General features: G+C 40.6%; 1 protein-coding gene across 2 annotated transcripts in view; it reads right to left on the bottom strand.

Moving 5' to 3' along the window:
* The window catches only part of ANO6 (anoctamin 6), a 194,031-nt gene that overhangs the window by 111,179 nt on the left and 55,551 nt on the right, over positions 1-27,301 (bottom strand). For both annotated transcript variants that reach the window (XM_042992140.1, XM_042992141.1), the window contains one exon: positions 5,158-5,237. In XM_042992140.1, the coding sequence (XP_042848074.1) occupies positions 5,158-5,237 (80 nt within the window). The remainder of the gene's footprint in view (positions 1-5,157; positions 5,238-27,301) is intronic.

Below are 27,301 nucleotides of genomic sequence, written 5' to 3'. Positions count from 1 at the left end.
ATAATTCCACAGCCTTGCCTTTCCTTCTCTGTGCTTTTGTGTGGACCACAGTTTCCATCCAGCCAGCTACAAGCAGATTCCTCGCTGGTCCACAGAGTTCCTCCCCTCATCACATTCTTCACTCCTTGTGTACTCAAGTCAATCATGCCCATTAGCATTCCTGGGTCAGTACCAGCAGAGTCAGGATTTCTAGAAAGGGCCTTGATAATTACTCAACCTTTCCCCTACATTCCCCCTACTCTTTTCCCACTCCTTGGGGATTGGAAAGAACATGGGGTCCTCTGGGCCAGCCATGACGGATGAGCCTCTGGACTAACCCCTCAGATTGCCTTTGCTCTTAAGCAGATCTGAAATTAACAGCACCAGGGGAAACCTAGGTTGCAATGCTACCACAATGCAGAAAAACCTTTATCTGTTCCATTACCATGTGGATGGCTCCTCATCCTCATTTTTTTTTTTTTAATGTTTATTTTTTGAGAGAGAGATAGCACAAGCAGGGGAGGGGCCAAGGGGCAGGGGACAGAGGATCTGAAGCAAACTCTGTGCTAACAGCAGACAGACCAATGCGGGGCTTGATCTCATGAACCATGAATCAAGAGTTGGATGCTTAACGTACTAAGCTAACCAGGTGCTCCCATCCTCATTTTTTTTTTTTTTTTAATTTTGGAGAGAGAGAATGCATACACACACACAAGCAAGGGAGAGGGCCAAAGAGGGGGAGGGAGGGAGGAAGGGGGAGAGGGGGAGAGAGGGAGACGGAGACGGAGAGGGAGAGGGAGAGGGAGAGGGAGAGGGAGAGGGAGAGGGAGAGGGAGAGGGAGAGGGAGAGGGAGAGGGAGAGGGAGAGGGAGAGGGAGAGAGAGAGGGAGAGAGGGAGAGAGAGAGGGAGAGAGGGAGGGAGAGAGGGAGAGAGAGAGGGAGAGAGAGAGGAGAGAGGGAGGGAGAGAGAGAGGAGAGAGGGAGGGAGAGAGAGAGGAGAGAGGGAAGGAGAGAGAGAGGAGAGAGGGAGGGAGAGAGAGAGGAGAGAGGGAGGGAGGGAGGGAGGGAGGGAGAGAGAGAGGGAGAGAGAGAGGGAGAGAAAGGGAGAGAGAGGGAGAGGGAGAGGAGGGAGGGAGAGAGAGAGAGAGAGAGGGAGAGAGAGAGAGAGAGAGGGAGAGAGAGAGGGAGAGAGAGGGAGAGAGAGAGGGAGAGAGAGAGGGAGAGAGAGAGGGAGAGAGAGAGGGAGAGAGAGGGAGAGAGAGAGGGAGAGAGAGAGGGAGAGAGAGAGGGAGGGAGGGAGGGAGGGAGGGAGGGAGGGAGGGAGGGAGGGAGAGAGAGAGAGAATATACCTCAAGCAGGTTCCATGCTCAGCATGGAGTCTGATACAGGGCTCAATGTGAGACTTGATCCCATGATCCTGGAACCATGACCTGAGCTGAAATCAAGAGTCAGATGCTCAGCTGACTGAGCCACCCAGGTGCCCCTCTTCATTCTTGGTTCAGCCTGCCTAGTTTTGCAGACTCTACTTCAAAGTCTGAACTCTACAAGGTTATCTGTAACCATTCCCCAGCCTCACTTTGGCCAAATTCCTTTTCCAGAGGCTGATGCTTGTCATCATGAAGCCAGTTTATTTTCAGGACACATGTCCCTAAACGATGGCCACCAATCACAGGGTTCCAGAACATCTGGCCATGTCACCATTTCCTTGACTAGATCTCCCTTGAACTAATTGCTCTGAAAATTACAATGTTGATTAATTATAGTTCATCAACAAAGAGAACAGATGTTAGAGAAGATAACAATAACGTCAGAGAAAAAAAAAAAACACCACAGCATGGAGCTGAACACCTTAAACTTATACAGTGCTACATGTCAATTATATCCCAATACAACTGGAAAAACAACAGTGTGGGAAATATTCAGGATAAAATATTAAGTTAATAAAGCAGATTATAAACAGGTTTTCACTGGATTTGAACAAAATAACAAACCAGGATCAAGATGGTGTCCTACCACAACGAGATCAGCTAGTTACTCTGTAAAGTCAGCATTCAGCCAGGCCCCTTACACCTTGAGCCCCACCCACACACCCACCCCACCTCCAGGTGGGGCTACGTCACAAGCTTTGGGGTAGCAAGAACACAGGCACTTTAGGTCCACATCTCTGTTCACAGCCTAGCATTTCAGATACTTTGGCAAAACTCACTCTCCTCGGTCTGCGAAGTGGAATGAGAGGCGGAGAGGAACAACACAGGTACACAGGGGACCTGTCATCGATGGACAAACCCTGCAGGGACCCGGAGGAGCGTCGGGGTGGGCCCTTCCGAGAAAGGCGGCCTGCTGTCTTGGAGACACCCAGGAGCTTCACAGTGGCATTTATTTACCCATGATTCACGCAGGCTATCAGCAACAATGGCTTTGCCTGACTAGTCACATTACAGACACCTGAGCTGTGAAGGAACGCTTTAATGTGCTTTTCACGCCGGTAACCAAGGGGCCCCGACCAGCACTGCTCACTTAGGCCTTGTTTTAAACGAAAGAACAACAGAAATCCTGAAGGAAACAAATAATGATAAGCATTTTGTTCTCCACGTTGGCCAGACTATATAAACACACTCCACTATATGAAAACACTAGGCCTTGATCCTTCCAAAATCTGAACGACTTGAGAATAAGGTCTGAACAAGCACGGTCTGTGCCTCACTTTATTTCAGCTCACCTCTGCAAACGGAAGGTGCACCTTCCAAATGCCAGACGGAGAAATAGCACTGATACTTCAGCTCCTTTTACCACCTTCCCCACCTTCTTTCTGTTTTCAATTTTGCTTTGCGCCAGGCTCCCTCTGCTCCTGGGTTTGTACTCTTGCCCCTGTTTCTGATTAAAATTTTTTGGTTTGGATCAGCTTACCTGGTTTTGTCCTTGCATCTGCCCAATCCACCTGCCTACACGCTGGAACCACCCGTTCTCACGGATGCTGCAACTTTCTGCCTACAAAAAAGGCTACCCTTAAACATCGTGCTGGATTCCCTCGAGTACTCGGTTCCCAAGGCACTTTGTACATCTCCTGTTTGTTTTCCAAGGAGACAGCAGTTTGGGAAATACACGTTTACTGGGGAACTGGAAATGCAGGGGCTCCAGTGATGTGATGAGAAAATACCAGCAGCCATGTACATGTAACCCAAAGATGTGGCACGCAATAAGCATCAGATGTGTGAACATCTATAAAACACCAGAAAATCACAGACTCCTTACTACACATGGTAGGACACACAATTAGAGAAAGAGAATAGCTGGATTTAGAAATCTTGTTATCAACCACACATATAAGGAAACCATGATTAACAGCTTTACCTGCACTAATGTGGTCTAATGATTCTAGATATTCTTGAAGTATGACAAGGAAAAATTAAAATATGGGGATTTAACTTAAAAATCTCCTTTCAGCTTGGGTGTTCTCAGACCCATTGTTAGGACAAATCTTTCAAAATAGAAGTATATTCTGCACTCCTCAAGTTCGACTCCTGACTATTCTCGCTTAGGCTTCACCCTTGGAAAGGAAAATGCAGTAAAGAAGTTAATGCTGAAGGTTGAATAACATCACCAGTGTAATTACCAGTGTAGACTATCTATTGCAAAGACATTGCTGAGGCACACCAATCTCAAACATCATTATCTACTAAAAGCTGTTCTTCAGAAAAATACTTTTATTTTTGCACAGGGAATCAGTGTGAACTATATAGGCGTTTACCAAGCACATCGACACTTTACTGCACACAGCTCTTTTTAGACTACCTATAGTGCTTAAAGAGTACCAATAAGAAGCAGTTAGAAAATGAAACAAGAAAAGGCCAGCTCCACGAGTCTGTGCCAATTTCACATTCAAATGTGACATATCTGTGTCAATTCTGCTTTAGGGGCTCTAACTGTAGAAGTTAGAAAAACTGCAAAGTTGCTCTGCTACTTTAAGATACGGGAATATTGGTGAGCGTTCACAATTTTCCTTCACTGAAAATCTCATTGAATATAACAGGGAAGTCATTGAATACTATGTCTTTCTATTATATCCAAGTGCTTTTCACAGTAGGCAATCTGCTGGTACACCACAGGAGTCCCACACTGTGAAATAAAGTGGCATTGTGGATATAGTTTTATGGGCGATCCCTTTTCAGTCCAGAGCACTGCCTCGTTTCCTTACTCTTGGTTCAATTGAGTAGGTAATCCATAAAGAATGAGTGAGAAGAGGAAAAACACATAATGAGTTCTTTTTTTGTGTGTCTTTATCAATAATACAATTGTGATCTGCCAATTACTAGAGTGGCGACCGTATATCACACTTTGAAAAGAAAGCAAAAAAAAAAAAAAAAAAAGATTTTTGCATTGCTAACATGGTAGCTAAACCATTTACAGCAAGGGGCAAAAATAAGTAAATCTAGGTGGATCCTGGCATGCTTTTCCTATACATTTGGGGCAATAATATGGTATATGAGTCAGAGAAACACTTCTTCCCATCCCCCTCTTCAAATGAGCCTAATATAAAATCTATTTAGTAAGGACATTCTGCACAAGGCATCCTATGTGCTTAATTTTCTTTAAACAAGGCATTAATAAAACCACAGTAGCATCTAATAAGATTTTTAATTCCTCGAGGGTAGGAACCATGGCTAATCTTTAATGAGTCTAATTTAGTGACAGCATTTAGTTCCCCTCTTGGTAGGAACAACCAATAAAATATTCCTAGCCCTAGAAGATACATCTATACAGGTTGTATGACTGTAGGCTCCAGAGTGAAATGGGAATCAGACTGGTCAATGCACCTATATGTGCTCAGTAAACACTGGTTTCCAGAGTTGCTAACAGCAGAAACGGATACCAAGGCTATTAACGAACGAAGGAGGAGTCTGGGCAGTAACAATGCTACTTTCCTGCAGAAAGAGTTCCCATTTGCTATTTACAAGCAGTATGAAGAACAAGCCTACAGAGCATGATGCCAAGGCACTGTATGTAGTTCAGTAACTTGTCCCCCAGAGAACTGGAGCTTTAAATACACAGCCACTGCAAGTGAGACAGTGCCAGATCTACGGGCGCCAAAGGCAAGATTTCACAAAAAACCCTTTTCTCCATTTTGTGAGAAATCTCTCGCTAACCAATTCAAATTTAAGATAGAGTAGGAGTACTTACAAATTCTGGGGTTTGGAAATCAGGCTGACTTTCCAGTGTTCCAAAACTGGAGACAACTGTCTGTTCAAGGTTTTCCAACACTAAAAATAAACAAATAAATAAAGCATAACTTTCACTGGCTCATACACTTTTTTTGCCTTTAAATCATCAGTACAGGCTTAACAACTGTATTTAGCATTTATGGCACACCTCTAAGTTTACATTATTTAACACTTTCAGTTATCAGGGACCCTCAAAATCTTCAGTAGCTATTTCATCCACTGGACAAGGCCATGTTTCTACGATACTCAGTCTTAAAAAGCTGTAGGCTCAATCTATACAAAATCATTTACCTTCTACATGGAAGGACACAGCAACTATGTTTACAACTATGTCACAAAACTCTAGCTTAGGAACATTTCAGCCTGTTGATATTCTTTTTTCAACTACATCTCAGGGAACTGATGTGGAGTCATTTTGGGGTAGCAATTTTCTGTTTTAAAATCTGTTGAATAGCACGGATAGAAATACACCGGGAGCCAAATAAAATTTTCTAGTAGGGTATATTAAGAAAATGAAAAAGAAACAGGTAAAATTAATTTTAGCAAAATGATTTCTGTAACTTGATATACCTAGATTACCATTTAAACATGTATTCAGGGGTAAAAAATAGTTTCAAACAGAGAGGGAGGCAAACCATAGAGAATCCTAAATACAGAGAACAAACTGAGGTTGATGGGGAGGAGGAGGGGAGAGGGGAAAAATGGTGATGGGCATCGAGGAGGGCACTTGTTGGGATGAGCACTGGGTGTTGTATATAAGCAATGAATCACGGGACTCCATCCCCAAAGCCAAGAGCACACTGTATACACTGTATGTTAGCCAACTTGACAATATATCAAAACAAACAAAACAAAACAAAAAAACATATATTCAAGAAGAGCCACTGGGTGGCTCAGCTAGGTAAGTGTCTGACTTCAGCCCAGGTCATGATCTTGTAGTCTGCAAGTTCGAGCCCCCCCGTCAGGCTCTGTGCTGACCGTTCGGAGCCTGGAGCCTGCATCAGATTCTGTGTCTCCCCTCTCTCTCTGCCCCTCCCCTGCTTGCACTCACTCTCTCTCTCTCTTTCTCTCTCTCAAAAGTTATTAAATAAACATTAAAAAAATAGCAAAAAAATAAACATGTATTCAATATAAAATTTATTAGTGAAATAGTTTACATTTTGTATACTAAGTGTTAGAAAGCCAATGTGTATGTTATACCCACAACACATCTCAATTTGGACTGGCCACATTTCAACAGGTTAACAGCCACATGTGATTAGTGGTCACTGCACCCTGTGGAAGGGATAAAGGAAGCAAATCCAGAAGCTGGGCTGTTCTGTGAGACACCAGTCTCACCTTGTCTACAAGTTCCTGATATAAATAAAAGGGACTGTTCCAGATGAAAAGATAAGGAGAAAACAAAACAACCATTTGCAGTGCCTGCTTCTAGACTGTATCCTGGTTTAAACAGACCAGATATAGAAGACTTAAAAACAAATTAGAAAAATGTGAATATTGATTGTGTTGGATTATATTCAGGAATTATTAGTATTGATAAGTGATGAGGGAGCATAAGGCAGCCTAAGGGCAAAGTACAAGCTAACAACAGCCACCCCCCACCCCAGGGGAGATATGGTGATATTCCTCAGGCACTCCTGGCTGCCCAAGGACAAAAGAAAGGAAAGGAAACAAATGGTTAACTGACAGAGATCACAGTCATGCAGGCCATGAGTCTTCATGACTCTCCATGAGTCTCCATTTGTCTCTCTACAAATGTCTTGGTAAATTATAAGAAAAAGGTAATCTTATCAATAGACTAATCTCCAGTAACCTGTAGACTCAGTTTCCTGGAGCCCCAACATCACCCTCCATAGTGATATGGGGAACAAAGGCAAGAAGGAAATGGCAGAAACCATTAAATTTCCTTATAACCTACAGCCCACTGACAAATACTTCTGGCAGACAGAGTAAAACGTTTCTCCAGGAACCCCCTACCATCCTGATGTTAAGGCCTTACTACAGGAAAAACAACCTTAGCTTGACAACAGCAAGGCCTGAGGTATCTTCCGAGTCCTCTTTACCGAGTACTCTTTACTGTATCAAAGTCCCTTTGGAAGCCTCCCTTTGGTCTTTACCTCTCTCAATTCCATAGTATAAAACCAGTCACTCTTCACAATCCCAGCACAGCTCTTTCTGCCCACGGGTCCTGTCCCCATGCTTTAATAAAATCACCTTTTTGCACCAATGACCTCTTCAAGGATTCTTTCTTGGCTGTCAGCTCTGGACCTCATTATCACCCCAAACCTCATCAATAAGTGTAACAATGTAATCTGGGCTATGTAGGAAAATGTTCTTAATTAAAAGAACTTAAATATTCTTAAATATGTAAATGTGTTTAAATAAACATTAAGCATTTAAGTAAATTAAATAAATGTTCTAATTTATCAGCAGGTCTAGCCTCCTCAATAAATCAATCACATAAAAAAGGCAGAGATTTATATAGCTGAAAGAATATAACTCCAATGTATGTTTTTCCCCCCCCACATCACCAAACAATTAAACTGAATTCTGATGCTATCTACCTGAAGATAGCATCAGATTCCACAGGTTAAGGGCTTAGTCCCCCAAGACAGCCACCAGTAAGTCCCAGGTGGTTACCTGCCTGTGCTTCTGACTGAGGGGCTATAAATCAAAGGCTCCCACCACCCTCTTCTCAGGTTGATTAATTTGCTAGAGCGGCTCACAGAACTCAGAGAAACATTTACTTACATGTACCAATTAATTATAAAGGACACAGATGAACAGCCAGATAAAGAGGTACAAGGGCAAGGTATGTGAGAAGAGACACAAGGCTTCAGTGCCCTCTCTGAGGCCACTACTCTCCCCATACCTGTACACATTCACCAACCTGAAGCTCCCCAAATCCAGTCCTTCTGGATTTTTACTCAGGCTTCATTACTTAGGCATGATTGATTGATCACTGGCCTTTGGCAACTGACTGAATCTTCCTTCTCTCACCTCCTTGGAGGTCAGAGGGTGGGACTGAAAGGTTCAACCCTCTAATCTTGTGATGAGTTCCCTTAGCAACGAGCCCCCACCCGGGGCTACCTACAGGCTTTCCCAAAGTCACCTCATCAACATAACAAAAGGCACCGTTACCTACTTCATCACTTAGGAAATTATGTGAGTTGTAGGAGCTCTGTGCCAGGAACTGAGGAAGACCAAATATATATTTCTTAGTATAAATCACAATATCACAAAAACCATTAGCAATATGGGATACTCAACTGAATCCTAATTTGGACAAGCCAGCTGGAAAGGACATATTTATCAAAAATAGGAAGACTGAATATGGAATAAGCATTAAATTATGTTAAGAAATTACTTTTAATATTATGAAGTGTGATGTTAATCTTGGCTTTGTAGTGACTTTTTTTTAATGCATACTAATTTAAAAAAATCCACTAGAGGCTTTTGTGAAGGAAAAGGTTGAGTCCCTATCAATCCAGAAAAATTCCCTTCAGTGGCCCAAAAGAAACCTTACCAGGAAGATTGATTAAAAGATTTCTAAGTGACTGTTTAACATAATCAAAACATCAGCCAACAATTCAGCTACCAAATAGTTAGGTTTGGCACATCACTAAGACGGCACATCTTAGGTTTGGCACATCTCAATATCTAGATTAGATTTCAGATTTACTCAGAATCTTGCCCACTGTATCTGATCACTGTATACCTATGCACTGGGGAAAAAAATGCTAGTAGATAAAGACAACATAAACAAGTGATTAAAAACTGACTTCATCACAGGATCCCTAAAAGTAAACCAAGGCAGAAACAAGAAACAGATCAGGTGAACCAAGGCTTACAGAACTTCAGGCAATACCAGAATTAGGGTGCTTGCCTTTGAGAACCATATGAGAACTATGGCAGTTACTGCACAGTCTGTCACACTTAGACAACTTGTACCATAGCAAACTGGTTTATTCCAACATCAGAACAACAGTGGTCCAAGATAATTACCTTCTTGAAAGCCGCCTCTAGAACTTGCTAAAATGTGTTTATACTAGTGGCTATGACACTCTTTCAAACTGGTGTTTTGCAGCTTGGTTTACATTGAGAAAAAAAGCTAACCTTTTTATAATATTTAGATATGGAAAAATTATGTATGTGGTATTCAGGATACATTGGTGTTTTGGGAGAGCCAGCAAGTCAATGAAACATAATAATGAAGATATTTTTTAAAGGAGTATTGTAAATCTGATGGAGTGATCCGACTTTTGCATCTTATCTGGATTACTTTACCATTAGATGCCCAATTTATCTATCAGGAATCTGAGGTCAAAAGACAGGATGGAGCTGCTATGGATTTTTCTTTTCTTTTCTTCCTTTTTCTTTTTTTCTTAAGGGTAGGCTTAAGAAAGTTTGCATTTGCCTAAACACAGAGAAGAAACAAGATGTATTGCCCAGATGTTCTATCAAAGTAAAGGTATCTATGCAGTGTGAAAGGGTTTGTGAGAGAAAATATAGAACTATTTATAGTGTTAGCTATTCTGCTGGTAATGGAAACTAATAGATTCACTGCTTCATGTCAACACAAAGGAGAAACTGTAAATTTGAATGAATAAAAACAGAAATGGCTTTAGTGAAACATCATCTAGGTAGAACAAAGATGCAGCTGCTGCTCTCGTGACCTAATACAGTACTGAGAAGCAAATGATTTATGATGCTAATATGATAATTATACCTCCACTACTGAGGGCTCCCGTTACTGTTTGATAGTCTCATTTCTGGTAATCTAACACAGCTGAAAAAGTTCATTTCTCAGCAAAAATAGTCAAAATCAAGGTGACACTTTGAGGGCTTTTTGTGAAAAATAGGGCAGAATCAGGGAAAAAAACATTCTAATAAGGTAAAAATGTTAATTTTATTTTTTTCCTTATGTCAATCATTTTTCATGCACTATTTTGAAATGTATCTTTAGTATTGTCACCATGACTCACTTTATACAACCCAAGTACCACCTTGAATGGCTTTGTGATTAGTTCATTTAATTTCAAGCATTTGGAACATAAAAGTATGTTTTTGGGACCTCTATTGTATGTAACTTTCGTTAAAAAGCTGACTGGAGAACTGAAAACTAGTTATTCCAGTATCATGAAAAAACTTTAGTCTTGACCTGTCAGTGGAATTTTGTATGGATGTACAATGAAAAGACAGCTGAAAGTCAGGTTCAACTGACATTCACTACGTTGTTTATAATTTTACACCGCCGTTGTGCTGTTAGGCCCTGGTGAAGAACCAGGCAAGCAAGTTTCCCTCTTCTTGAGAAAAAGAAATGGAGACATGATGAATGTTAATTTTAAGCTAATTATAAGCTAGACAGATTTATGGAGTGCCAAAGGAATACTGTGGAAAATACTATACACACACTTAGCAACTGGTTTGTGTAGGTTCAAGTCAAATAATTGAGGGTTTGGGGCATAAGAAACCCACTAAATTTCTACTTTTCCTAAATTTTATAATCACATCACAATTAGTTAAAAGCAAAAGAATAGCATATTTTAAAAACTATCAATACAGTTAGTATAATAAGGTTAAAGCAATGTGGTCATTGGTGGTACCAGTCCTGACTTATTCGGCAGAACAAAATGAAGGGCCCACTATCTAGAAGTCTAGTCACATTAATGGGTTCATAACAACAGAGTGGAAACCTCACCAGAAAGCTGCAATTCATAGGAGTATTTGTCTATCAATTAGAAGAAATGGAGTAACTAACACTTTTTATTTCATATGCAAAATCAAGAACTTCTACAGCAAAGCCAGTTGGAGACTTATTTAAAGTGAGGGATAAAAGGAGCCATTATCTATAATTTTAAAACATAGACCATCTATTATTCATCAGAAAACACAAAAAAAGCCTTTCAGGAAACTCATAAGTAAAAAACAAAGTGCCTGATAAGCAGTGCCCTAGCAATAAAAGTAATCAGAATTAGGCATTCAACACTTTATCTAAGAGGACAGGCATGGAAGTCAGTGGGTCTAAATGGTGATTTGTTGCCACTGAAAGGATCAGACACAAAATGAATGTAAGAGAGATGGCAGATAAAAATAGATGAATCTGGTGCAAAGGGCACTGGACATGGTTTAAGGGGACAGAATGAGTTCAAGTCCTGATTCTACAATTTAACTACATTCCCCTAGCCATTAACTTAGTCTCAGTTTATTTATCTGGAGCTGGTAGTAAAATTACTTTCCCTTGTTATCTCACGGGGCTGTGAAAAGGATACAAATGACAATTCAAAAGCATGTTGTAAAAAAAAATACAGCAGCATATAACCATAAATTAAGTTCATGTACACAGACCCAGAGATATGAAAAAATGTAAACAGAAATCTCCTGAGTGTCTTATTTTGTGCCTGGCACTTCTAAATGTCTGATCTTATTTAATCCTATTTTTGTCTTTGTTTTCACAGATGATGAAAATTTGAGGTTATGAGTTGCCTAAAGTCAACTACCAGAATAGACCAGAAATGACACAATGAGAATCTGAATCTGTCCACTTCCACAATTGAACATCTTTTTGAATATACTGATTTGTCTCCTGGGCTGCTGTGAATAATTCCAAGGGGCTCACCACTGCTAAATGTAACCTGATAAGGAATTAAGATAGTATTGCACATATAAGTCAAACAAGTATTAACGAATAACAGACTAATGTATCTTAAAAACTAATGACAGAATAGTGAAATTTATTGATAGAGCCAGCACAATTAGAACTAATGGAAAAGCTCCACAAAATAAGTAAACAGATACAATACTCAGGCAAATGGCTAAAGACAGGCATGTGTCAAGGATGGAACTAGGTGATAGGAGTACAAACATCAAGATGAAAAAAAAGTACAGAAACTGTCTTCAGGAATTCCATAATCTAGTCAATGTACAATTAAAGAAATATCAAAGGAATGGCCCATTCACCTTGAAAATGAGGATATTTTCATACATCCTGATTGGGAAGGATGCCTAATGATGTGCCAGGCAGTCCTGTACCTGAAACTCTTCTCCCATTTGTCTAGAAGCCTCTGAAAACTGGTCTCAGCACATATCTGATATTTGACCTGAATGCTACTACCCAACCACCACTATTTTTTTTTTTAACGTTTTTTATTTATTTTTGAGACAGAGAGAGACAGAGCATGAACGGGGGAGGGGCAGAGAGAGAGGGAGACACAGAATCGGAAGCAGGCTCCAGGCTCTGAGCCATCAGCCCAGAGCCTGACGCGGGGCTCGAACTCACGGACCGCGAGATCGTGACCTGAGCTGAAGTCGGCCGCTTAACCGACTGAGCCACCCAGGTGCCCCAACCACCACTATTTTTAAAGTTAACTACACACTTGAGCCACCGTTTCCTATCACTTCATACTTTCCAGGTATTATGTGGACCCACCTCAACTTACAACCCACATCACCATCATCCTGTGGTAGCCATAGTTGGTCCCCAGGTTCCAGTACCTCTTTCTCTGGCCTCAGTCTAGCAGGATCTACTGTATTTTGGTGACAATTAGGTAGGGGAAAATCTATTTCCCATATTATCCAGAGGTTGTAAGCCTGTAGCTTACAGACCCTGTTGTATTAAATGAGATTCTAAAATGGGGCCAAAGAGTCACCATAAATGAAAAGAAAGTTAATAATGAAACATAAAACATAAAGACAGAAGAGTTTCTTTCAAGGCTAAGATGGCTGTGTTTTACCACACAGGAGAGTGGACTTGAACTGTAAGACCTCTACACAGTATAACTCTGTGGCTTCAGGCACACCACTTAACTCTAAATTTGTTTTCCCCGTCAATAAAAGTGCAAATTATAATTCCTACATCACAAGGTCATTGTAGAGACCAAATTAACTGATACATATATAAAAGTGACCTGAAAAGTGTGAAGTACTATATAAATATTGGCTATTATTATTTTTTTACTTCAATCTTTAATAAATTCTGGCATTCTTAACCTTGTTAGGCACCAATTTTTCCTTCTCACTTTTTATCTGGACTATTTGTTTTTAATAATAAAATAAATTCAAATGTAAAAAAAGATAACATTAATTCAGCAAATTTTTTTTAATGACCTCAATGTCCTACACACTGTTGGCTACTACTTACAATGAAATGAAAAGAGATAGGACTCAGGAAATGTTTCCTTATTTTTCCGAATCTGGATGGATCTTTTTTTTTACCCCAATTTATTACTGGCATTTCCACTCAATGATGGTAATATTTTAATGGGGGAAAAAGTGACATTATCCTCAAATCATTTCTGCAATGCAATTTCAAATTCAAGTTGATAGTTTCTATTAGAGTTCTATCTTTCCCCTCTTATGCAAAAGTGCTCTCCCTCTCAGATGATTAGCTGAAGGGGAAAGAAAACGAGGCAAAGGAAAAAAGTCATTCATGAAGATGCCAAGTTTGTTAGGGTAAGCAAATTTTGACTCTGTTTGAAACTCAGTCCTATCCATCAGGTGATTTAGAAAATTACTACATATTCTTCCTACATTATGGTAAAAATGGCCTTGTTCTGAAGGTTCCCTCTGTTGGGCTTGCCTTTTCTGATTAACGTATTGTATTGGCATCAATTCGACTGCCTAAGCCAGAGCGGGAGCCATTCTTCACTTTTCTCTTTCCGTCACTTGACGTTTCGTGGGTCACCAGATTTTATCCTTTTTATATTTAACCTCATCCTAAGGATATTCTATCTGGTATGCACATCCCTTCACCTCTCCCCGACCCATATACACATTTTACCCTTTCTTTACCTTTTTATTTCAATGTCACCATTTATGTACCAAGTTAAGTTACTTGCCTCGACTTCATGCTCCTATAGTACTTTGCATTATCTAGTAAAACCCGTCAGATCACTATAGGTGTCCAAAAACTCAACTGCTGCATTATTATTAAAACACAGTATTTTTCAGTTGGTCCTCTAGACTATGGAAGAGAGAGAAATAAAAATGAGTGATTATAAACAAATTTGCAGCTTACACTGAACAGGGTATCAAATAATCCCATGGTAGTTACTCATTCACAATTGGCCACCACCACAGAAGACAAAATCTGGGGAAAACATAAGGGTCCACCCCCCCCATCACAGTGTATGGTCCTGACTTGTTTTTCTTCACTACTGGACCATGAGCTCCTAGAGGAAAAGTCATGGTCTTATTCTACTTGGTCTCCTCAGAATTTGAAATAATACCTAGTATATAACAGAGGCTCCATAAGTGAGTGAACCAATAATGGAATGAATTATAAACTCTTTGTCATTCTAGAAAAGTTACTAGTGTTCTTCAATTCTTCAGAATGTAATATAGTTACTTACATAATGATAAAAGAGTTTTTGCACTTCCAGAAACATATTGCACTGGGCCACAGGGAGGTATGTTCACACTCAGAGCAGGCTAATAACATACTGTCCCTCCAAGATAATATTCTGCAAATATTTTGATGATATTTATGAAAAGGAGGATCTCTGCCTCTCCTCCAACCTGCCCACTGCTCTAGCAATGCATCAAACAGGAATGTGCTTCTTCCCACAGGACAAGGGACTCCTCAGAAGAACAAAAGAGGGACAGTGTGAGAAGTAAGGGTGATGATTCAATTTCAGAAATACCAAACAAAAGCTGTGCTGTCTAGCTAACAATAGGTTTACAACCTATTGGAAATATGTACGAACACCGCTACCCCACAACGGAGTCCCCAACCCTTGGACACTTCACTTCCTGGTTCTTCCCCTCTTTGTTTCACAGGCTTATTTTCACGGGCTTTACAATAAGCAGGCACCAAAGAACCGAAGTCCCTGCGTCACCTCACAGAATGTACATTTGTTCCAATCAGACTACGTTTTGCCTTACATGGGCATAGGCAACTTCCGGGCAAGGCTGTCACCTCTGTAGTACTCAGCCAATGAGGGGAGGCTTGCACACTAGGAGATAAATTGTCTGCTGTAACTGCCCCGAGTATGCCTATCATCAGACACCCGCTCTTGCAAGAACACTGATTAAGCCTCACTTCACTGTGCTCCGAGTCTCCATGTCCCTTCTTTGGTTGGGTCGGTGGACTTATTTCTCACACAGTTCAGTGAGGGCATCTGATGCTAGGGCATCTCACCCTTCCAGCCCTATCCTGGTGGCAACCCTAAGGATTTCTTCCATCGACACATATTATTATTATATTATCCCCGAGAAGAGCTCTGATAAGCATAATTTTCTTCGTCTTGTTATATTTCTAGGATTAGTGTTTTAGCTCCTCTTATGCACTGCCTCTCCCTGTTCCCACAACCCTCCCTCAATAATTCAGCCCCAAAAATATACCTGGAAGTTAAACTTGTCTCCTTTTGGAGAGCTGGGAACAATCATCACATTATTCATTCTCACATCCCACCCAGATTAGCTAATGCTTCTACAGAAAAGCCCAATGTATGTCACAAACCTCTCAGATTCCAACTCATTAGCTCCTTTACCATCTTAAAAATTTTTTATTGTAGTAACATACAAAAAACAGAAAAACTGCCATTTTCACAATTTTCAAGTGTACAATTTTGTGGCATTAATTCTGTTCACAAATTGTGCAACCATCACCACTATTTCCAACACTTTTTATTAATCACATCAGAGACCTCTGTAACTGCCAAGCAGTAACTCCCACTTCCCCCTGCGCCCAAGCCATAATAACGTCTCATCTACTCCTGACCCTATGAATTTGCCTCCTAGATATTTCATGTAAGTGGAATTATATAATATTTGACCTTTTGTTTCTGGCTTATTTCACTTAGCATGATGATGTCAAGGTTCATCGTGTTGCAGCATGTGTCGGAAATTCCTTCCTTCCTATGACTGAATATTCTACTGTGTGTATGTGTGTGTGTGTGTGTGTGTGTGTGTGTGTGTATAATAAACCACATTTTATTTATCATTCCTTCATCTGTTGATGGACACTTGGGTTGTTTCCACCTTTTGTCTATTATGAATAATGCTGCAGTGAACAATGGCATACAAGTATCTGAGTCTCATTTTCAATTCCTCTGTGTATATACCTAGTAATGGGATTGCTAAATCATATAATAATTTTATGTTTAGCTTTTTGAGGAACCACCAAATTATTTTCCACAGTGGCTCTACTATTTCACATTCCCATCAGCAATGTATCTACTTTATTGTTGCTCATGATTTGGGTGTCATGTCTAAGAATCCACCGCCAAATCCAAGGTCATAAAGATTTACCCCTGTTTTCAAGAGTTTTACAGCTTTAGCTCTTATATTTAAGTTGTTGATCCATTTTGAGTTAATTTTTGTATATGATGTAAGGTTGAGTCCAACTTCATTCTTTGTGCATGTGGAAATCCAGATGTCACAACATAATCTGTTAAAAAGGTTCTTCTTGGTGCGCCTGGGTGGCTCAGTCGGTTGAGCATCCAACTTCGGCTCAGGTCATGATCTCCCCATCTGTGAGTTCGAGCCCTGCGTCGGGCTCTGTGCTGACAGCTCGGAGCCTGGAGCCCGTTTCTGATTCTGTGTCTCCCTCTCTCTCTGCCCCTCCCCTGTCCATGCTCTGTCTCTGTCTCAAAAATAAATAAGAACGTTAAAAAAAATAAAAAAAAAAATAAAAATGCGAACCAGGAAGAACACTGACCTGTTAACAATAAAATTTAAAAAATAAATAAATAAAAAGGTTCTTCTTTCTTCACTGAATGTACTTGGCACACTTCAAAAATCCATTGGCCGTAGATGTATAGATTTAATTCTGGACTGGTCTAGATGTTTACCCATATGTTATTACCACACTGTTTTGATTACTATAGTAGCATTGAAGTAAATTTTGAAATCAGGAAATGTGAGTCCTCCAACTTTGTTCTTTTTCAAAATTGTTTTGGCTATTCAGGGCTCCTTACAATTCCATATGAATTCAAGTCAGCTTTTCCATTTCTGCAACCTTCACTATTTTAATAAATACTTTTTTAAAAATGTAGACTTAAGAACATGAGTAATAATCATATAACTGAAGAGTGATTTTACTTAATTTTACCAATTTGATATTGTTTTTTAAAAGCTTGGCTAAGACGGTTTATGTTCTATAAAGGACAAGTGGTATTAATTATAGAAATATGTTCCAACAATTGGAAAGTTCCAATCTTGGAAAGCTATTACTGTCACTTCACAGTTCAACTGGTCTCCTCCTAAGACCCTCAGGGTTCCCAGCTGAATGCTACCCTAAGTTTGCAGTTAGTTATAGTTCAGCTAAAACCTAGTTCTAGTCACTGACCTGTCAGTTCCCAGATTATAGTGATTATACATGCCCTGGGGATCAAAGAAGATACCCCACTTAAATTTTTATTGTCCTTAAACTTAAAGCACATTGAGTTGTAACTCCACGCTTAACCTACCAGACTAGGTCTGATTTCAAAATCAGTTTCTGAAGCCTAGGAGGGATGAGAACATATAAATGCAAGAAAAGAAAAATTACAGGTCCATATACCCTTATCCAAAATCTTTGATGCCCAAACCACTGTGTTTCAAAATAACCAATATGTATACACTATATGCACTCTCAGTGGGATCTGGGACAGCACCCCTTACTCAAACAAAGTCATGTTTTGCAGCCAAAAATATGAGCAGTCACTCTAAATGGGATAAATAAAATATGTTAACAGTCTCATGCTGGTGGAGGTCGGGTTCCTCCACCAAATGAGTTCAGATCTGTCAGGTGTTTGTTTCTGAGTATAGCTGACACACAGTGTTATGATCTGTTAGGTTTTATAACCAAATGAATTACCAAAAAATTTCTTTTCAGCACTTTCTATTAAGTTTATTTATATATTTTGAGAGAGAGAGAGAGAGAGAGAGAGAGAGAAAGTAAGTAAGTGAGGGGAGAGGGGTTCAGAGAGAAAAGGGAAAGAGAGAGAGAATCCCAGGCAGGCTCTACACTCTCAGTGCGGAGCTGGATGAGGGGCTCAAACTCATAAACCATGAGATCATGACCTGAGCTGAAGTCGGACGCTTAACCAACTGAGCACCCAGGTGGCCCTCTTTTCAGCACTTTTTAGATTTTTGAATTCTAAATAAGGAACTGTGAAATTTTAACTATTAAGAATGTATTTAGCACACAAAACAGAAGAACTCAAAACCTGATTACACAGCTTGTCATATATACACAGAGCAAAAGGCTTGCAACTGCCTGAGAATTAAGGACTAGGAAGAATCCCATGGGTGGCCATCATCTGTCATCATCTCGCAAGTTGAACGTTTACCAAATCAGTATCTTCCCAGTAATCGGCTACAAAAAAAACTCAGAAAGTGAACCTTAACTTTGCATAAAAGGAAAACCAGGATTTAAATTATCAAATTGACAGAAAATAATGACCAATACCTAATATTAGCAAAGGAGCATGGAATACATACAGATTTTGCTAATGTCAGGTCGTATGAGTTTCTGGTTGGCAATTTGGCAAATGTAGCAAAACCTTTAATATTAGTCATACTCTTTGTCTTACAATTCTATCTCCAGGAAACAATTCTTGCTTAAGTCAATGAAAATATAGCTACTGATAATATATAGTGCAATTATTTAAAGTAATTTTGTAGAAAAATATTCACACAAAATTCTAACAATGTACTTTAATGTAAAAAAAAAAAAAGCAGACTATAAAACTGCATTTAGGGGCACCTGGGTGGCTCAGTTAAGTAAGCGTCCAACTTTGGCTTAGGTCATGATCTCACTGCTCGTGGGTTCAAGCTTCATATCAGTCTCTGTGCTGACGGGTCAGAGCCTGGAGCCTGCTTCAAATTCTGTGTCTCCCTCTCTCCCCGCCCCTCCCCTGCTCACATTCTATCTCTCTCTCTCAAAAATAAATAAAAACGTTAAAAAACATTTTTCGCTGTATATAGTATATGCCGAAAGAATTCAAAGCAGGAATTCAAACAAATATCCATATACCCTGTTCACAGCAGCATTATTCACCACAGCCAATAGGTAAGAGCAGACCAAGTACTCACCTGCACATGAATGGATAAACAAAATATTCAATGCAGTATTATTTAGCCTTAAAAAGCAAATTCTGACACATGCTCCAACATGGATGAATCCTAAGGACATGATGCTAAGTGAAATAAGTCAGTCACAAAAGAACAAATACTTATCTGATATCCCTAGAGTAGTCAAATTCAGAGACGGAAAGAAAAACAGTGGTTGTGGAGGCTAAGAGGAGGGAAGCATGGGGAATTGTGTTTACTGGGTATAGCGTTTCAGTTTTCTGTGATGAAAAAAATTCCAGAGATGGATGCTAGTGACCGTTGTACAACAGTGTAAATGTACTTAATACCGCTGAACTGTGCATTTAAAAACAGCCACAATGGTAAGTTTTAGGTGATGTGCCCTCTCCACAGTGAAAACAAAGTACTGTATAGTTTTAAAACAACAACAACAACCACCTGCTAACAATTGTGGATGAAATTGTACAGGTTAGCAGGTGCTGGGGGTCCTAAGACAGAAGAGCAGAAACAAGATCTATCATATGCTCTACCCTCCTTAGCTGGAGAGCTCTTTGAAGGCTTGAGTCCATACCTGCTGTCTGTGATGGCAGGTGGAGAGGGATTTCACAGGGCTAGGGCTCTTATCACCTTGCCTATATTTCACCTCTCCCCTTTGCCAGGAGCCATTTTCCAATAAACGGAAGTGTATATAAAACAAACAAAAGGGGCACCTGGGTGGCTCAGTCAGTTAAGCTCCTGGCTCTTGGTTTCAGTGCAGGTCATTTTTGATGGTTCATGATTTCAAGCCCCACAGTGGGCTTCATGCTAGCTGAGATGAGCCTGCTTGAGATTCTCTCCCTCTTTCTCTGCCCCTCCCCCATTCACATTCTCTCTAAATATATAAACTTTAAACAAACAAAACCCTATATATACTGTATGACCTAAATTTCTGTGGGGTAAGAATAAATTTAAGCAAAAGATAATGGGTAATGGGATATCAAGTGTTTTCATTTTATTATTTGTCTACGTTTTCCAATTTTCTACAGTGAATAAAAAACATGAACGTGTTAAGAAGTAACTCAATCTTAACTACAAGCCAAGTTCTTGATTGTCACCCTCTAGTATACCTTCTCCCCCCCAAAGAGACTTGCTATACCCAAATCTCCTCCATCTCAGTAGATGGCCCCCAAATCAACCAAATTAATCAGACCAAAACTATTGGAGTCATCCCTGGCTCCTTTCCCCCATACCCTTGCATTTAATTCCTCAATAAATCCTGTCAGCTGAATTTTCAAAGACTACCCAAATTTTAATATTTAAGTTACTTAAAAAAAATTATGTTTATTTACTTTTGAGAGAGAGACAGAGAGACGGAGAGACAGAGTGTGAGTGGGGGAGGGGCAGAGAGAGAGGGAGGCACAGAATCAGAAGCAGGCTCTAGGCTCTGAGCTGTCAGCACAGAACCAGAAGGGTGGCTTGAACTGACAAACCATGAGATCATGACCTGAGCCAAAGTCACTCAGCCAACTGAGCCACCCAGGCATCCCTGATTTAAGTTACTTAAATAACAGACCCAGAAAGCAGCTACTTGTCACGATTCCCATAGTGCCTAGAGACTACCAGCTAACACTTAAAGAGTGTTACATTCCAGTGCTTGTTTTATAGCTAAGTTCTTTTAAAAAATATTATATTTACCTTTACATCACCAATGAAGAGGCAGAGAGAAGTCGCATATTTTGTCCAAGATCACACAGCTGATGAGCAGGAGAATCAGAATTGGAACCTAGAAGCTCATAAACTATGCCTGTAGCCATATGACACTGCCCCGTGGCCTTAAGAAGTTGCTCTTTCGCATTACTCAGGTCTCTGTTCAATATCCCTGCCTCAGAAAGGCTGTCCCTGAAATCCTAACTTTTCCAGCTCTAAAGAAAAGCCACTGTTCTCTGCCACCTTGCCCTGCTGTACTTTCCTTTAGTAACTAATAATAGCTTTATTATTATATATTATGAGAGTTCCATGAGGAAAAGACTTCTCCTTGTTTCTAACTGAATCCCAAGCACAGCCGAATTCCCTAGAACAGTACCTGGGCCATGTTAGGTACTCCATTGTTATCTGCTGAATGACTTACCAAATGGATGCATAACTTCTATACAGCTGGCTGCTGGAGTCAGACAGACCTGAGTTCAAATCCCAGACCTACCACTTCCTAACTATGACTTTGAGCAGTTTATTCAACCTTTCTATGCCTTGAAGTCTACACCTGAAGAATGGGAATGACAGTACTTACTGTTGGGGTTGTTTTGAACATGAAATAAGTTGTGGCATGTGAAATGTTTAGCATGGTACCTACACATATAAATACTAGATGAATATTAGCTACAAGTATTATATAATGAAAGGGGGGGAAATGCTATGTTTGAACCTTCCTGAAGTTCTTTTCATTTTTTTTAAAAACAGTTACAGCCTTTGGACTATGCCAATAAATTAGAATGCTGACAGCAGTTTATTAAATGTTCTGTTACATCAAAAATTAGGAAAGTGGGGCACCTGGGTAGCTCAGTCACTGAGCGTCCAACTCTTGATTTCAGCTCAGGTCAGGATCTCAGGGTTATGGGATCAAGTCCCGTGTCGGGCTCTGCGCTGAGCATGAAGCCTGCTTAAGATTCTTTCTCTCTCTCTTCCTCTGCCTGGCTTGCACATGAGCTCTGTTTCTCTCTCTCAAATAATTGATAAATAAAAAAAAAAAAAACAAACTTGAAAAAAATTGGTTAAGTGTTTGTAAATTCAGTCTAATACAGAAAACAAAGAGGATTCAAGAAACATGTAAATCCATTTTTATGCATTCTCTACTGTATTATTACTTAAATATTTCTAAATCATGCTCATTACTTAAATTTTGGATGTATGGGCATATTTTTTAAGCTGCCGGTTAAATAAGGAACTGGAAGGACAAAAATTCCTTCCAAATGGATTAGTTTTAATAGTGCCACATATTATTTTAGGCTAAAGAGACCTGAATGTCTATATGGTCAAGGTGATTTAAATTCATATTTGGCCACTGTCCCTTGTGCTGCCACTGCTCAGCAGAAACACGACAGAGTCAAGTGCAACCCTAGCAGCAAAGACCTCATCCTCTTGCTTTTTACTCTTCTACAGCCCAGTGGCCTTCGGGGAAGTGAGCACTCAGACCCTGCTCCAGTCGTGCCCTTCTGCTGAAGCAGTGGTGGGAGGGATGGCCATCCTAACTGCCGAGGATGCAGGGAATGTGCTATGAGTAGGTAGCCATTTGAGGGAAACAGACCCTGGATGGGGAGAGAGGAATCACAGCAAGAAGCACCCCTCAGACAAGCACCCTCCAGACGGTCCTAGGGAATGAACCCAGGCCCTCTGCTCCACAGAAAAATAACCAACTCTGTGTGTCTCTTTCTTTCATTACACTCTGATTCTGTAACTTGAAATACCAGCTGGTAAGGATCTCCCAGTACTCTTCCCATAGATGACATGGGGCACAGTGATGGGGGTGGGGAAGCAGGCAGAACCAAACAGGAACATTCCAATCCTAATTTGGAAACTCTTAATTTAATGGGCTGGAAGGCCATTTCTTTTAGAATCCCATCAGGGACTTCAATCATGTGATTATCCTCCAGCTGGCCAGATGCAACTAAAGAGGTTCAAGTGTTTCTACTCTAGAAAATACCACACAGTAGTTATTTGAGATTGTAAAACTAAACAGATCACCTGAATGTAGCTAAATCACCTTAGAGTTGCGAGGTATTTCCAATTTTTCAAAATCTGCATTTAACATGCTAATTACAGAAATACTAATACAAATGACACTTAGAGCAGATTGCCTTTCCCTAGGGAGTAATAATCCTGAGGATTGTTCCAGAATCAAATGTCTTAAATTACCAGTCCTTTGTGAGTTCATCTCAAGCCTGCTTTTGTCCTTATCCCCTCCCCTTTTTCTGTGTACCAAGTTTATATAAGCATCAGGCTTTCACACAAAATAACATCAATCATTTTTGCAGCATGCAACATGAGCTAAGCATTATAGGTGTTAGAGATGTAAAAATGTTACGACATTCACATATGAAGGTTTTAGATTAAAAAAAACCAAACAAGCAAGCAACATACAAGTGACCATTCAGGGAGAAGAGATGCCACACAAGGCTCGGAAGGTGCTCCTGAGCCAGCCTGGCTGGGGGGTTGGAGGAGGTAGGTGGTCCCTACACCAAGTTCTGAGCCATGTACAAGACATAAGAGACCATCTAAGAAGCTGCTAAGAAAATCCAGGCTGGAACTAACATAATGATGGTGGTAGTGGGGATGAAAAGAATTAGACGGAGTCCAGGGATATTAAGGCCTTAAAATCAACAGGCCCTGCAGGTGACTGGAGAGGAAGGTTAGAGACGCCCTGTCTTGGGAGTCCTGCCTGACCTGGGCAACTGGGTTCGCCAAGCAAGAAGGGCTTTTCAAATCTCCAACTTCTCCTTTACCGGTTTCAGTAAGAAATCTTAACCTTCTGATTTGTAGAAAAAGTACAAAACTAGATGCTTTCAGAGAGAAACATCATGAAGTTCCACTGCCAAATCAACCAAACTACATTCATTTATTCATTCAACCACCAAGTATTTGGTGCCAGCACCCATCAAGGTTCTGGGACTGCTGCAGTGATTGAGGACCCTGCTTCCCACCCTCTCCTCCTTGGCTTGAAGATTCCTCCCACACTTTGGTTCCCATTCCCACTGGCTTCTTTCTAGAAGACATTCATTACTTTTTCCTGTGACTCCAACCTGCTCTTCATTTGCCCCTTGTTGACATTTTTCATGCTCAAAATTCTTCCAGCTAAGATAAGGGAGAGGGAGAGAGAGGAAAAGAAAAGAAAAGAAAAGAAAAGAGAAAAAAGGAAAGGAAAAAGAGAAAGAAGAAAAGAAAAGAAAAGAAAAGAAAAGAAAAGAAAAGAAAAGAAAAGAAAAAGAAAAAGAAAAGAAAAGAAAAGAAAAGAAAAGAAAAGAAAAAGAAAAGAAAAGGAGAAGAGAAAAAGCCCCTCTCCTTGGGCACTGTGACACTATCAAAATGTCAAATGCACATGTCCTTTGTCCCCACAATTCCATTTTAGGAACTTATTCTACAAAGATTCCTGTACACACACACACATATATAAGGAATGCACAGGTAAATATGTACAAGTGTGTTCAGTATAGCATAGTGTGAGAAAGCAAAGATTTCCAAATAAAACTCAAAAATTTGGAGAATATACTACAGCACAATAGCAGACTATATACATCTGTTTTATGTGAAGAAAGGTCTGAAATACACAGGTAAAAGTACAAGCTTTAGCAGACTCTATGGCAATAAGTCCAATTTTTAGAAAGTAAATGTGTATCAATGTATGTATGTGATAGCACATTCACAGAAGAACCTGCAAGGATATACCTCAAACTATTAACGGTGGTTATATATGAGGGAATGCAATTATAAAGATTGTTGTCAGTCATATTTGTATTTAATTTTTAATTTTTATTTTTAATTTCAGAAAGAAAGTAGGCATGTGAGCAGGGGAGAGGAGCAGAGGGAGACAGAGAGAATCCTAAGCAGGCTCCACACTCAGCACTGAGCCCAACATGGGGCTCGATCCCATAACCCTGGGACCACAACCCAACCTGAAATCAAGAGTCAGACGCTCCACTGTGAGTCATATTTTACATGTTTTCAACTTTTACAATGAGTACATATTGCTCTGATAACCAAAATAAAACAATAAAGATAAGAGGCTATCATAGAAAGGAAAAACAACTTGAATCAGCCTTTTCCACTGCACCTACTCCATTACAACACAGTCCAAAATCCTTAATACTCTTGCCAGGGCTTTAGATGAGCTGGCACCCCTCTCCCAGGGACTCCACTTGTGACCACCTGCCACCTGACTCTGGCTAAGGTCATCCATGATTTTCACGTGGCTGAACCTAACATCTGCTTTACATTTGTGCCTTATTTGACATCACAACAACCTTTGCCACAGCTGACTGTAACCGTTTTTGAAGACACCTTCTCTTGCTTTTCTTCCCTTAGAGGTTCTTTCATCTCTCTGGTCCCCTCTGTTGGTGCATCCTTCCTGATTGGAGCTTGACTTCTGAAAATATTCAGGTGGCCACCTGTGGCCTGCTCCTCTGTAATCTACCCACGGCATCTGTTGGCAGCTTTAGACTAAAGGTTCCAAATGCACTGCTCTATTTCAAGTGGTCTCTTCTCAACTCCAGATTCATACATCCAGCTGCTTATGTGACTCCTCCACCTAGAAACTTCCAAGACATGTCAGACTCACGGAGCATTCACACAGGACTTAGGTCTATACACACGCACAGAGCTATTCTTTCTCCATTATTTCTTGTCTCAGTAAATGACGCTACTATCCACGCAGCTGGGTAAGCCGGAAACCTGGGTGTCATCCTGGACTCCCCCTTCTTCTTCATCCCCACAACCAAATATTCACCAACCTATCATGCTGAACAGATCTTGAGTCTGTCTTCCTCTCTCCTCCTTACAATGCCAAGCAGCTCTGATCTGGGCTGGAGCAGAAATTCCCTGACCGATTGCCTGCCAGCAATTTCCACCCCCTCCCAATCCTTTCCCCTTCAGTAGCCCAAGTGACCTTTGTAAATTAAATTCTGAAAACGAAATTCAGTACTCTTCTGCTTTAAACCCTTTCGTGGCTTCCCATTAGGAAGCTATTTTCAAATTTATGATCACAAGCATGTGTTCTTTCTGTAAAGGGGGAAAGTAAGAACGACAATTTTTAATTTTTTTTAATTTTTTTACATTTATTTATTTTTGAGAGACAGACAGAGACAGCGTGAGCAGGGGAGGAGCAGAGAGAGAGGGAGACACAGAATCAGAAGCAGGCTCCAGGCTCCGAGCAGTCAGCACAGAGCCCGATGCAGGGCTCGAACTCACGAACCGTGAGATCATGACCTGAGCTGAAGTCAGACACTTAAATGACTGAGCTACCCAGGCACCCCAAGAATGATAATTTTTAAAGGACTCTGGTTACAAAGAGACCATAAGCATCGTGCAAGCCGGGGTTATATCTGTTTAGTCTGATGTTGAAGCCCAGTGCCTGGCCAGGTCTCTGCACATGGCTGGCTCTAATAAATATGGACTAACCAGATGAATGACTGAATGAATAAACCTAGGCTGGCCACAGAGTTGAGGAAGGCATATTTTTGTTGTTGCACCTTGTCCTGTAAGATGAAATATGTATTCATATTACATATATCACATACTCATACACACACACACACACAAATACTGATGGAAAGAGTGAAAGAAAAATACACAGGAGGGGTCACTGATGGAGAGAGGCACAGGCAGAGGGGTTAACCTTAATCGGGGAGCCAAAGTTAAGTGTAAACATAAATTTATCTGTGCATTACACATTGCACACACACAGTTTCTTTTTTGAGGGAAGAAAAGAAGTTGAGGCAGCATCCCCTGAGGGTTTCTATTCCCTTTGCGATTTAAAAAGCAAGATGATCTACAAAGAATGAGGGAAAAGAGTGTGAAATATGAACATGAGAAAAGCAGTGAGAGTCGGAAATCCTTTCCAGGACTGATATGAGCGTCAGCTGGCTAGGTGTGCAGGGCTCAGGTTCTGTTCTGTGGTTTTTTTCCAGAGCTCTGCAAACGCTCAAGAGTCTGATTTTCTTTTTGGCCTCCTGTCCCTAAGACAATAGTTCCCCAGAGTCAGTATAAGAATTAAGCGCATCCTAAAAGCCTGGGAAACTCTAACAAAACAATTCCTGTGTCCCACCCCACAGAGATTCTGTGTTAGTAACAGGGGGCAGGGGTGGCTCTGGTGTGCAACTCAGTTTGGGAAGCACTGCCTTAAGGAGCCTCACCTTGGTCTCTGGCCCACAGGGTCACTGGCCTCACAGATCACATTTTCTCCTCAGTCACCGTAATGACCACTGCTGAGCACACTGGGTTACTGATCAAAGCAGCCAGTCAAAACCACAGTGACATGCAATGTCCACTCTGTCTTTCCATCTAACAAGAAATAGCAACATGGAGGAGAGAGAAAATACAGATGTGGCTATCATGTACTCACA

This window comes from Panthera tigris, chromosome B4, assembly GCF_018350195.1.
Source record: "Panthera tigris isolate Pti1 chromosome B4, P.tigris_Pti1_mat1.1, whole genome shotgun sequence".
NCBI lineage: Eukaryota > Metazoa > Chordata > Mammalia > Carnivora > Felidae > Panthera > Panthera tigris.
This window is presented reverse-complemented; position numbering and strand designations above follow the sequence as displayed.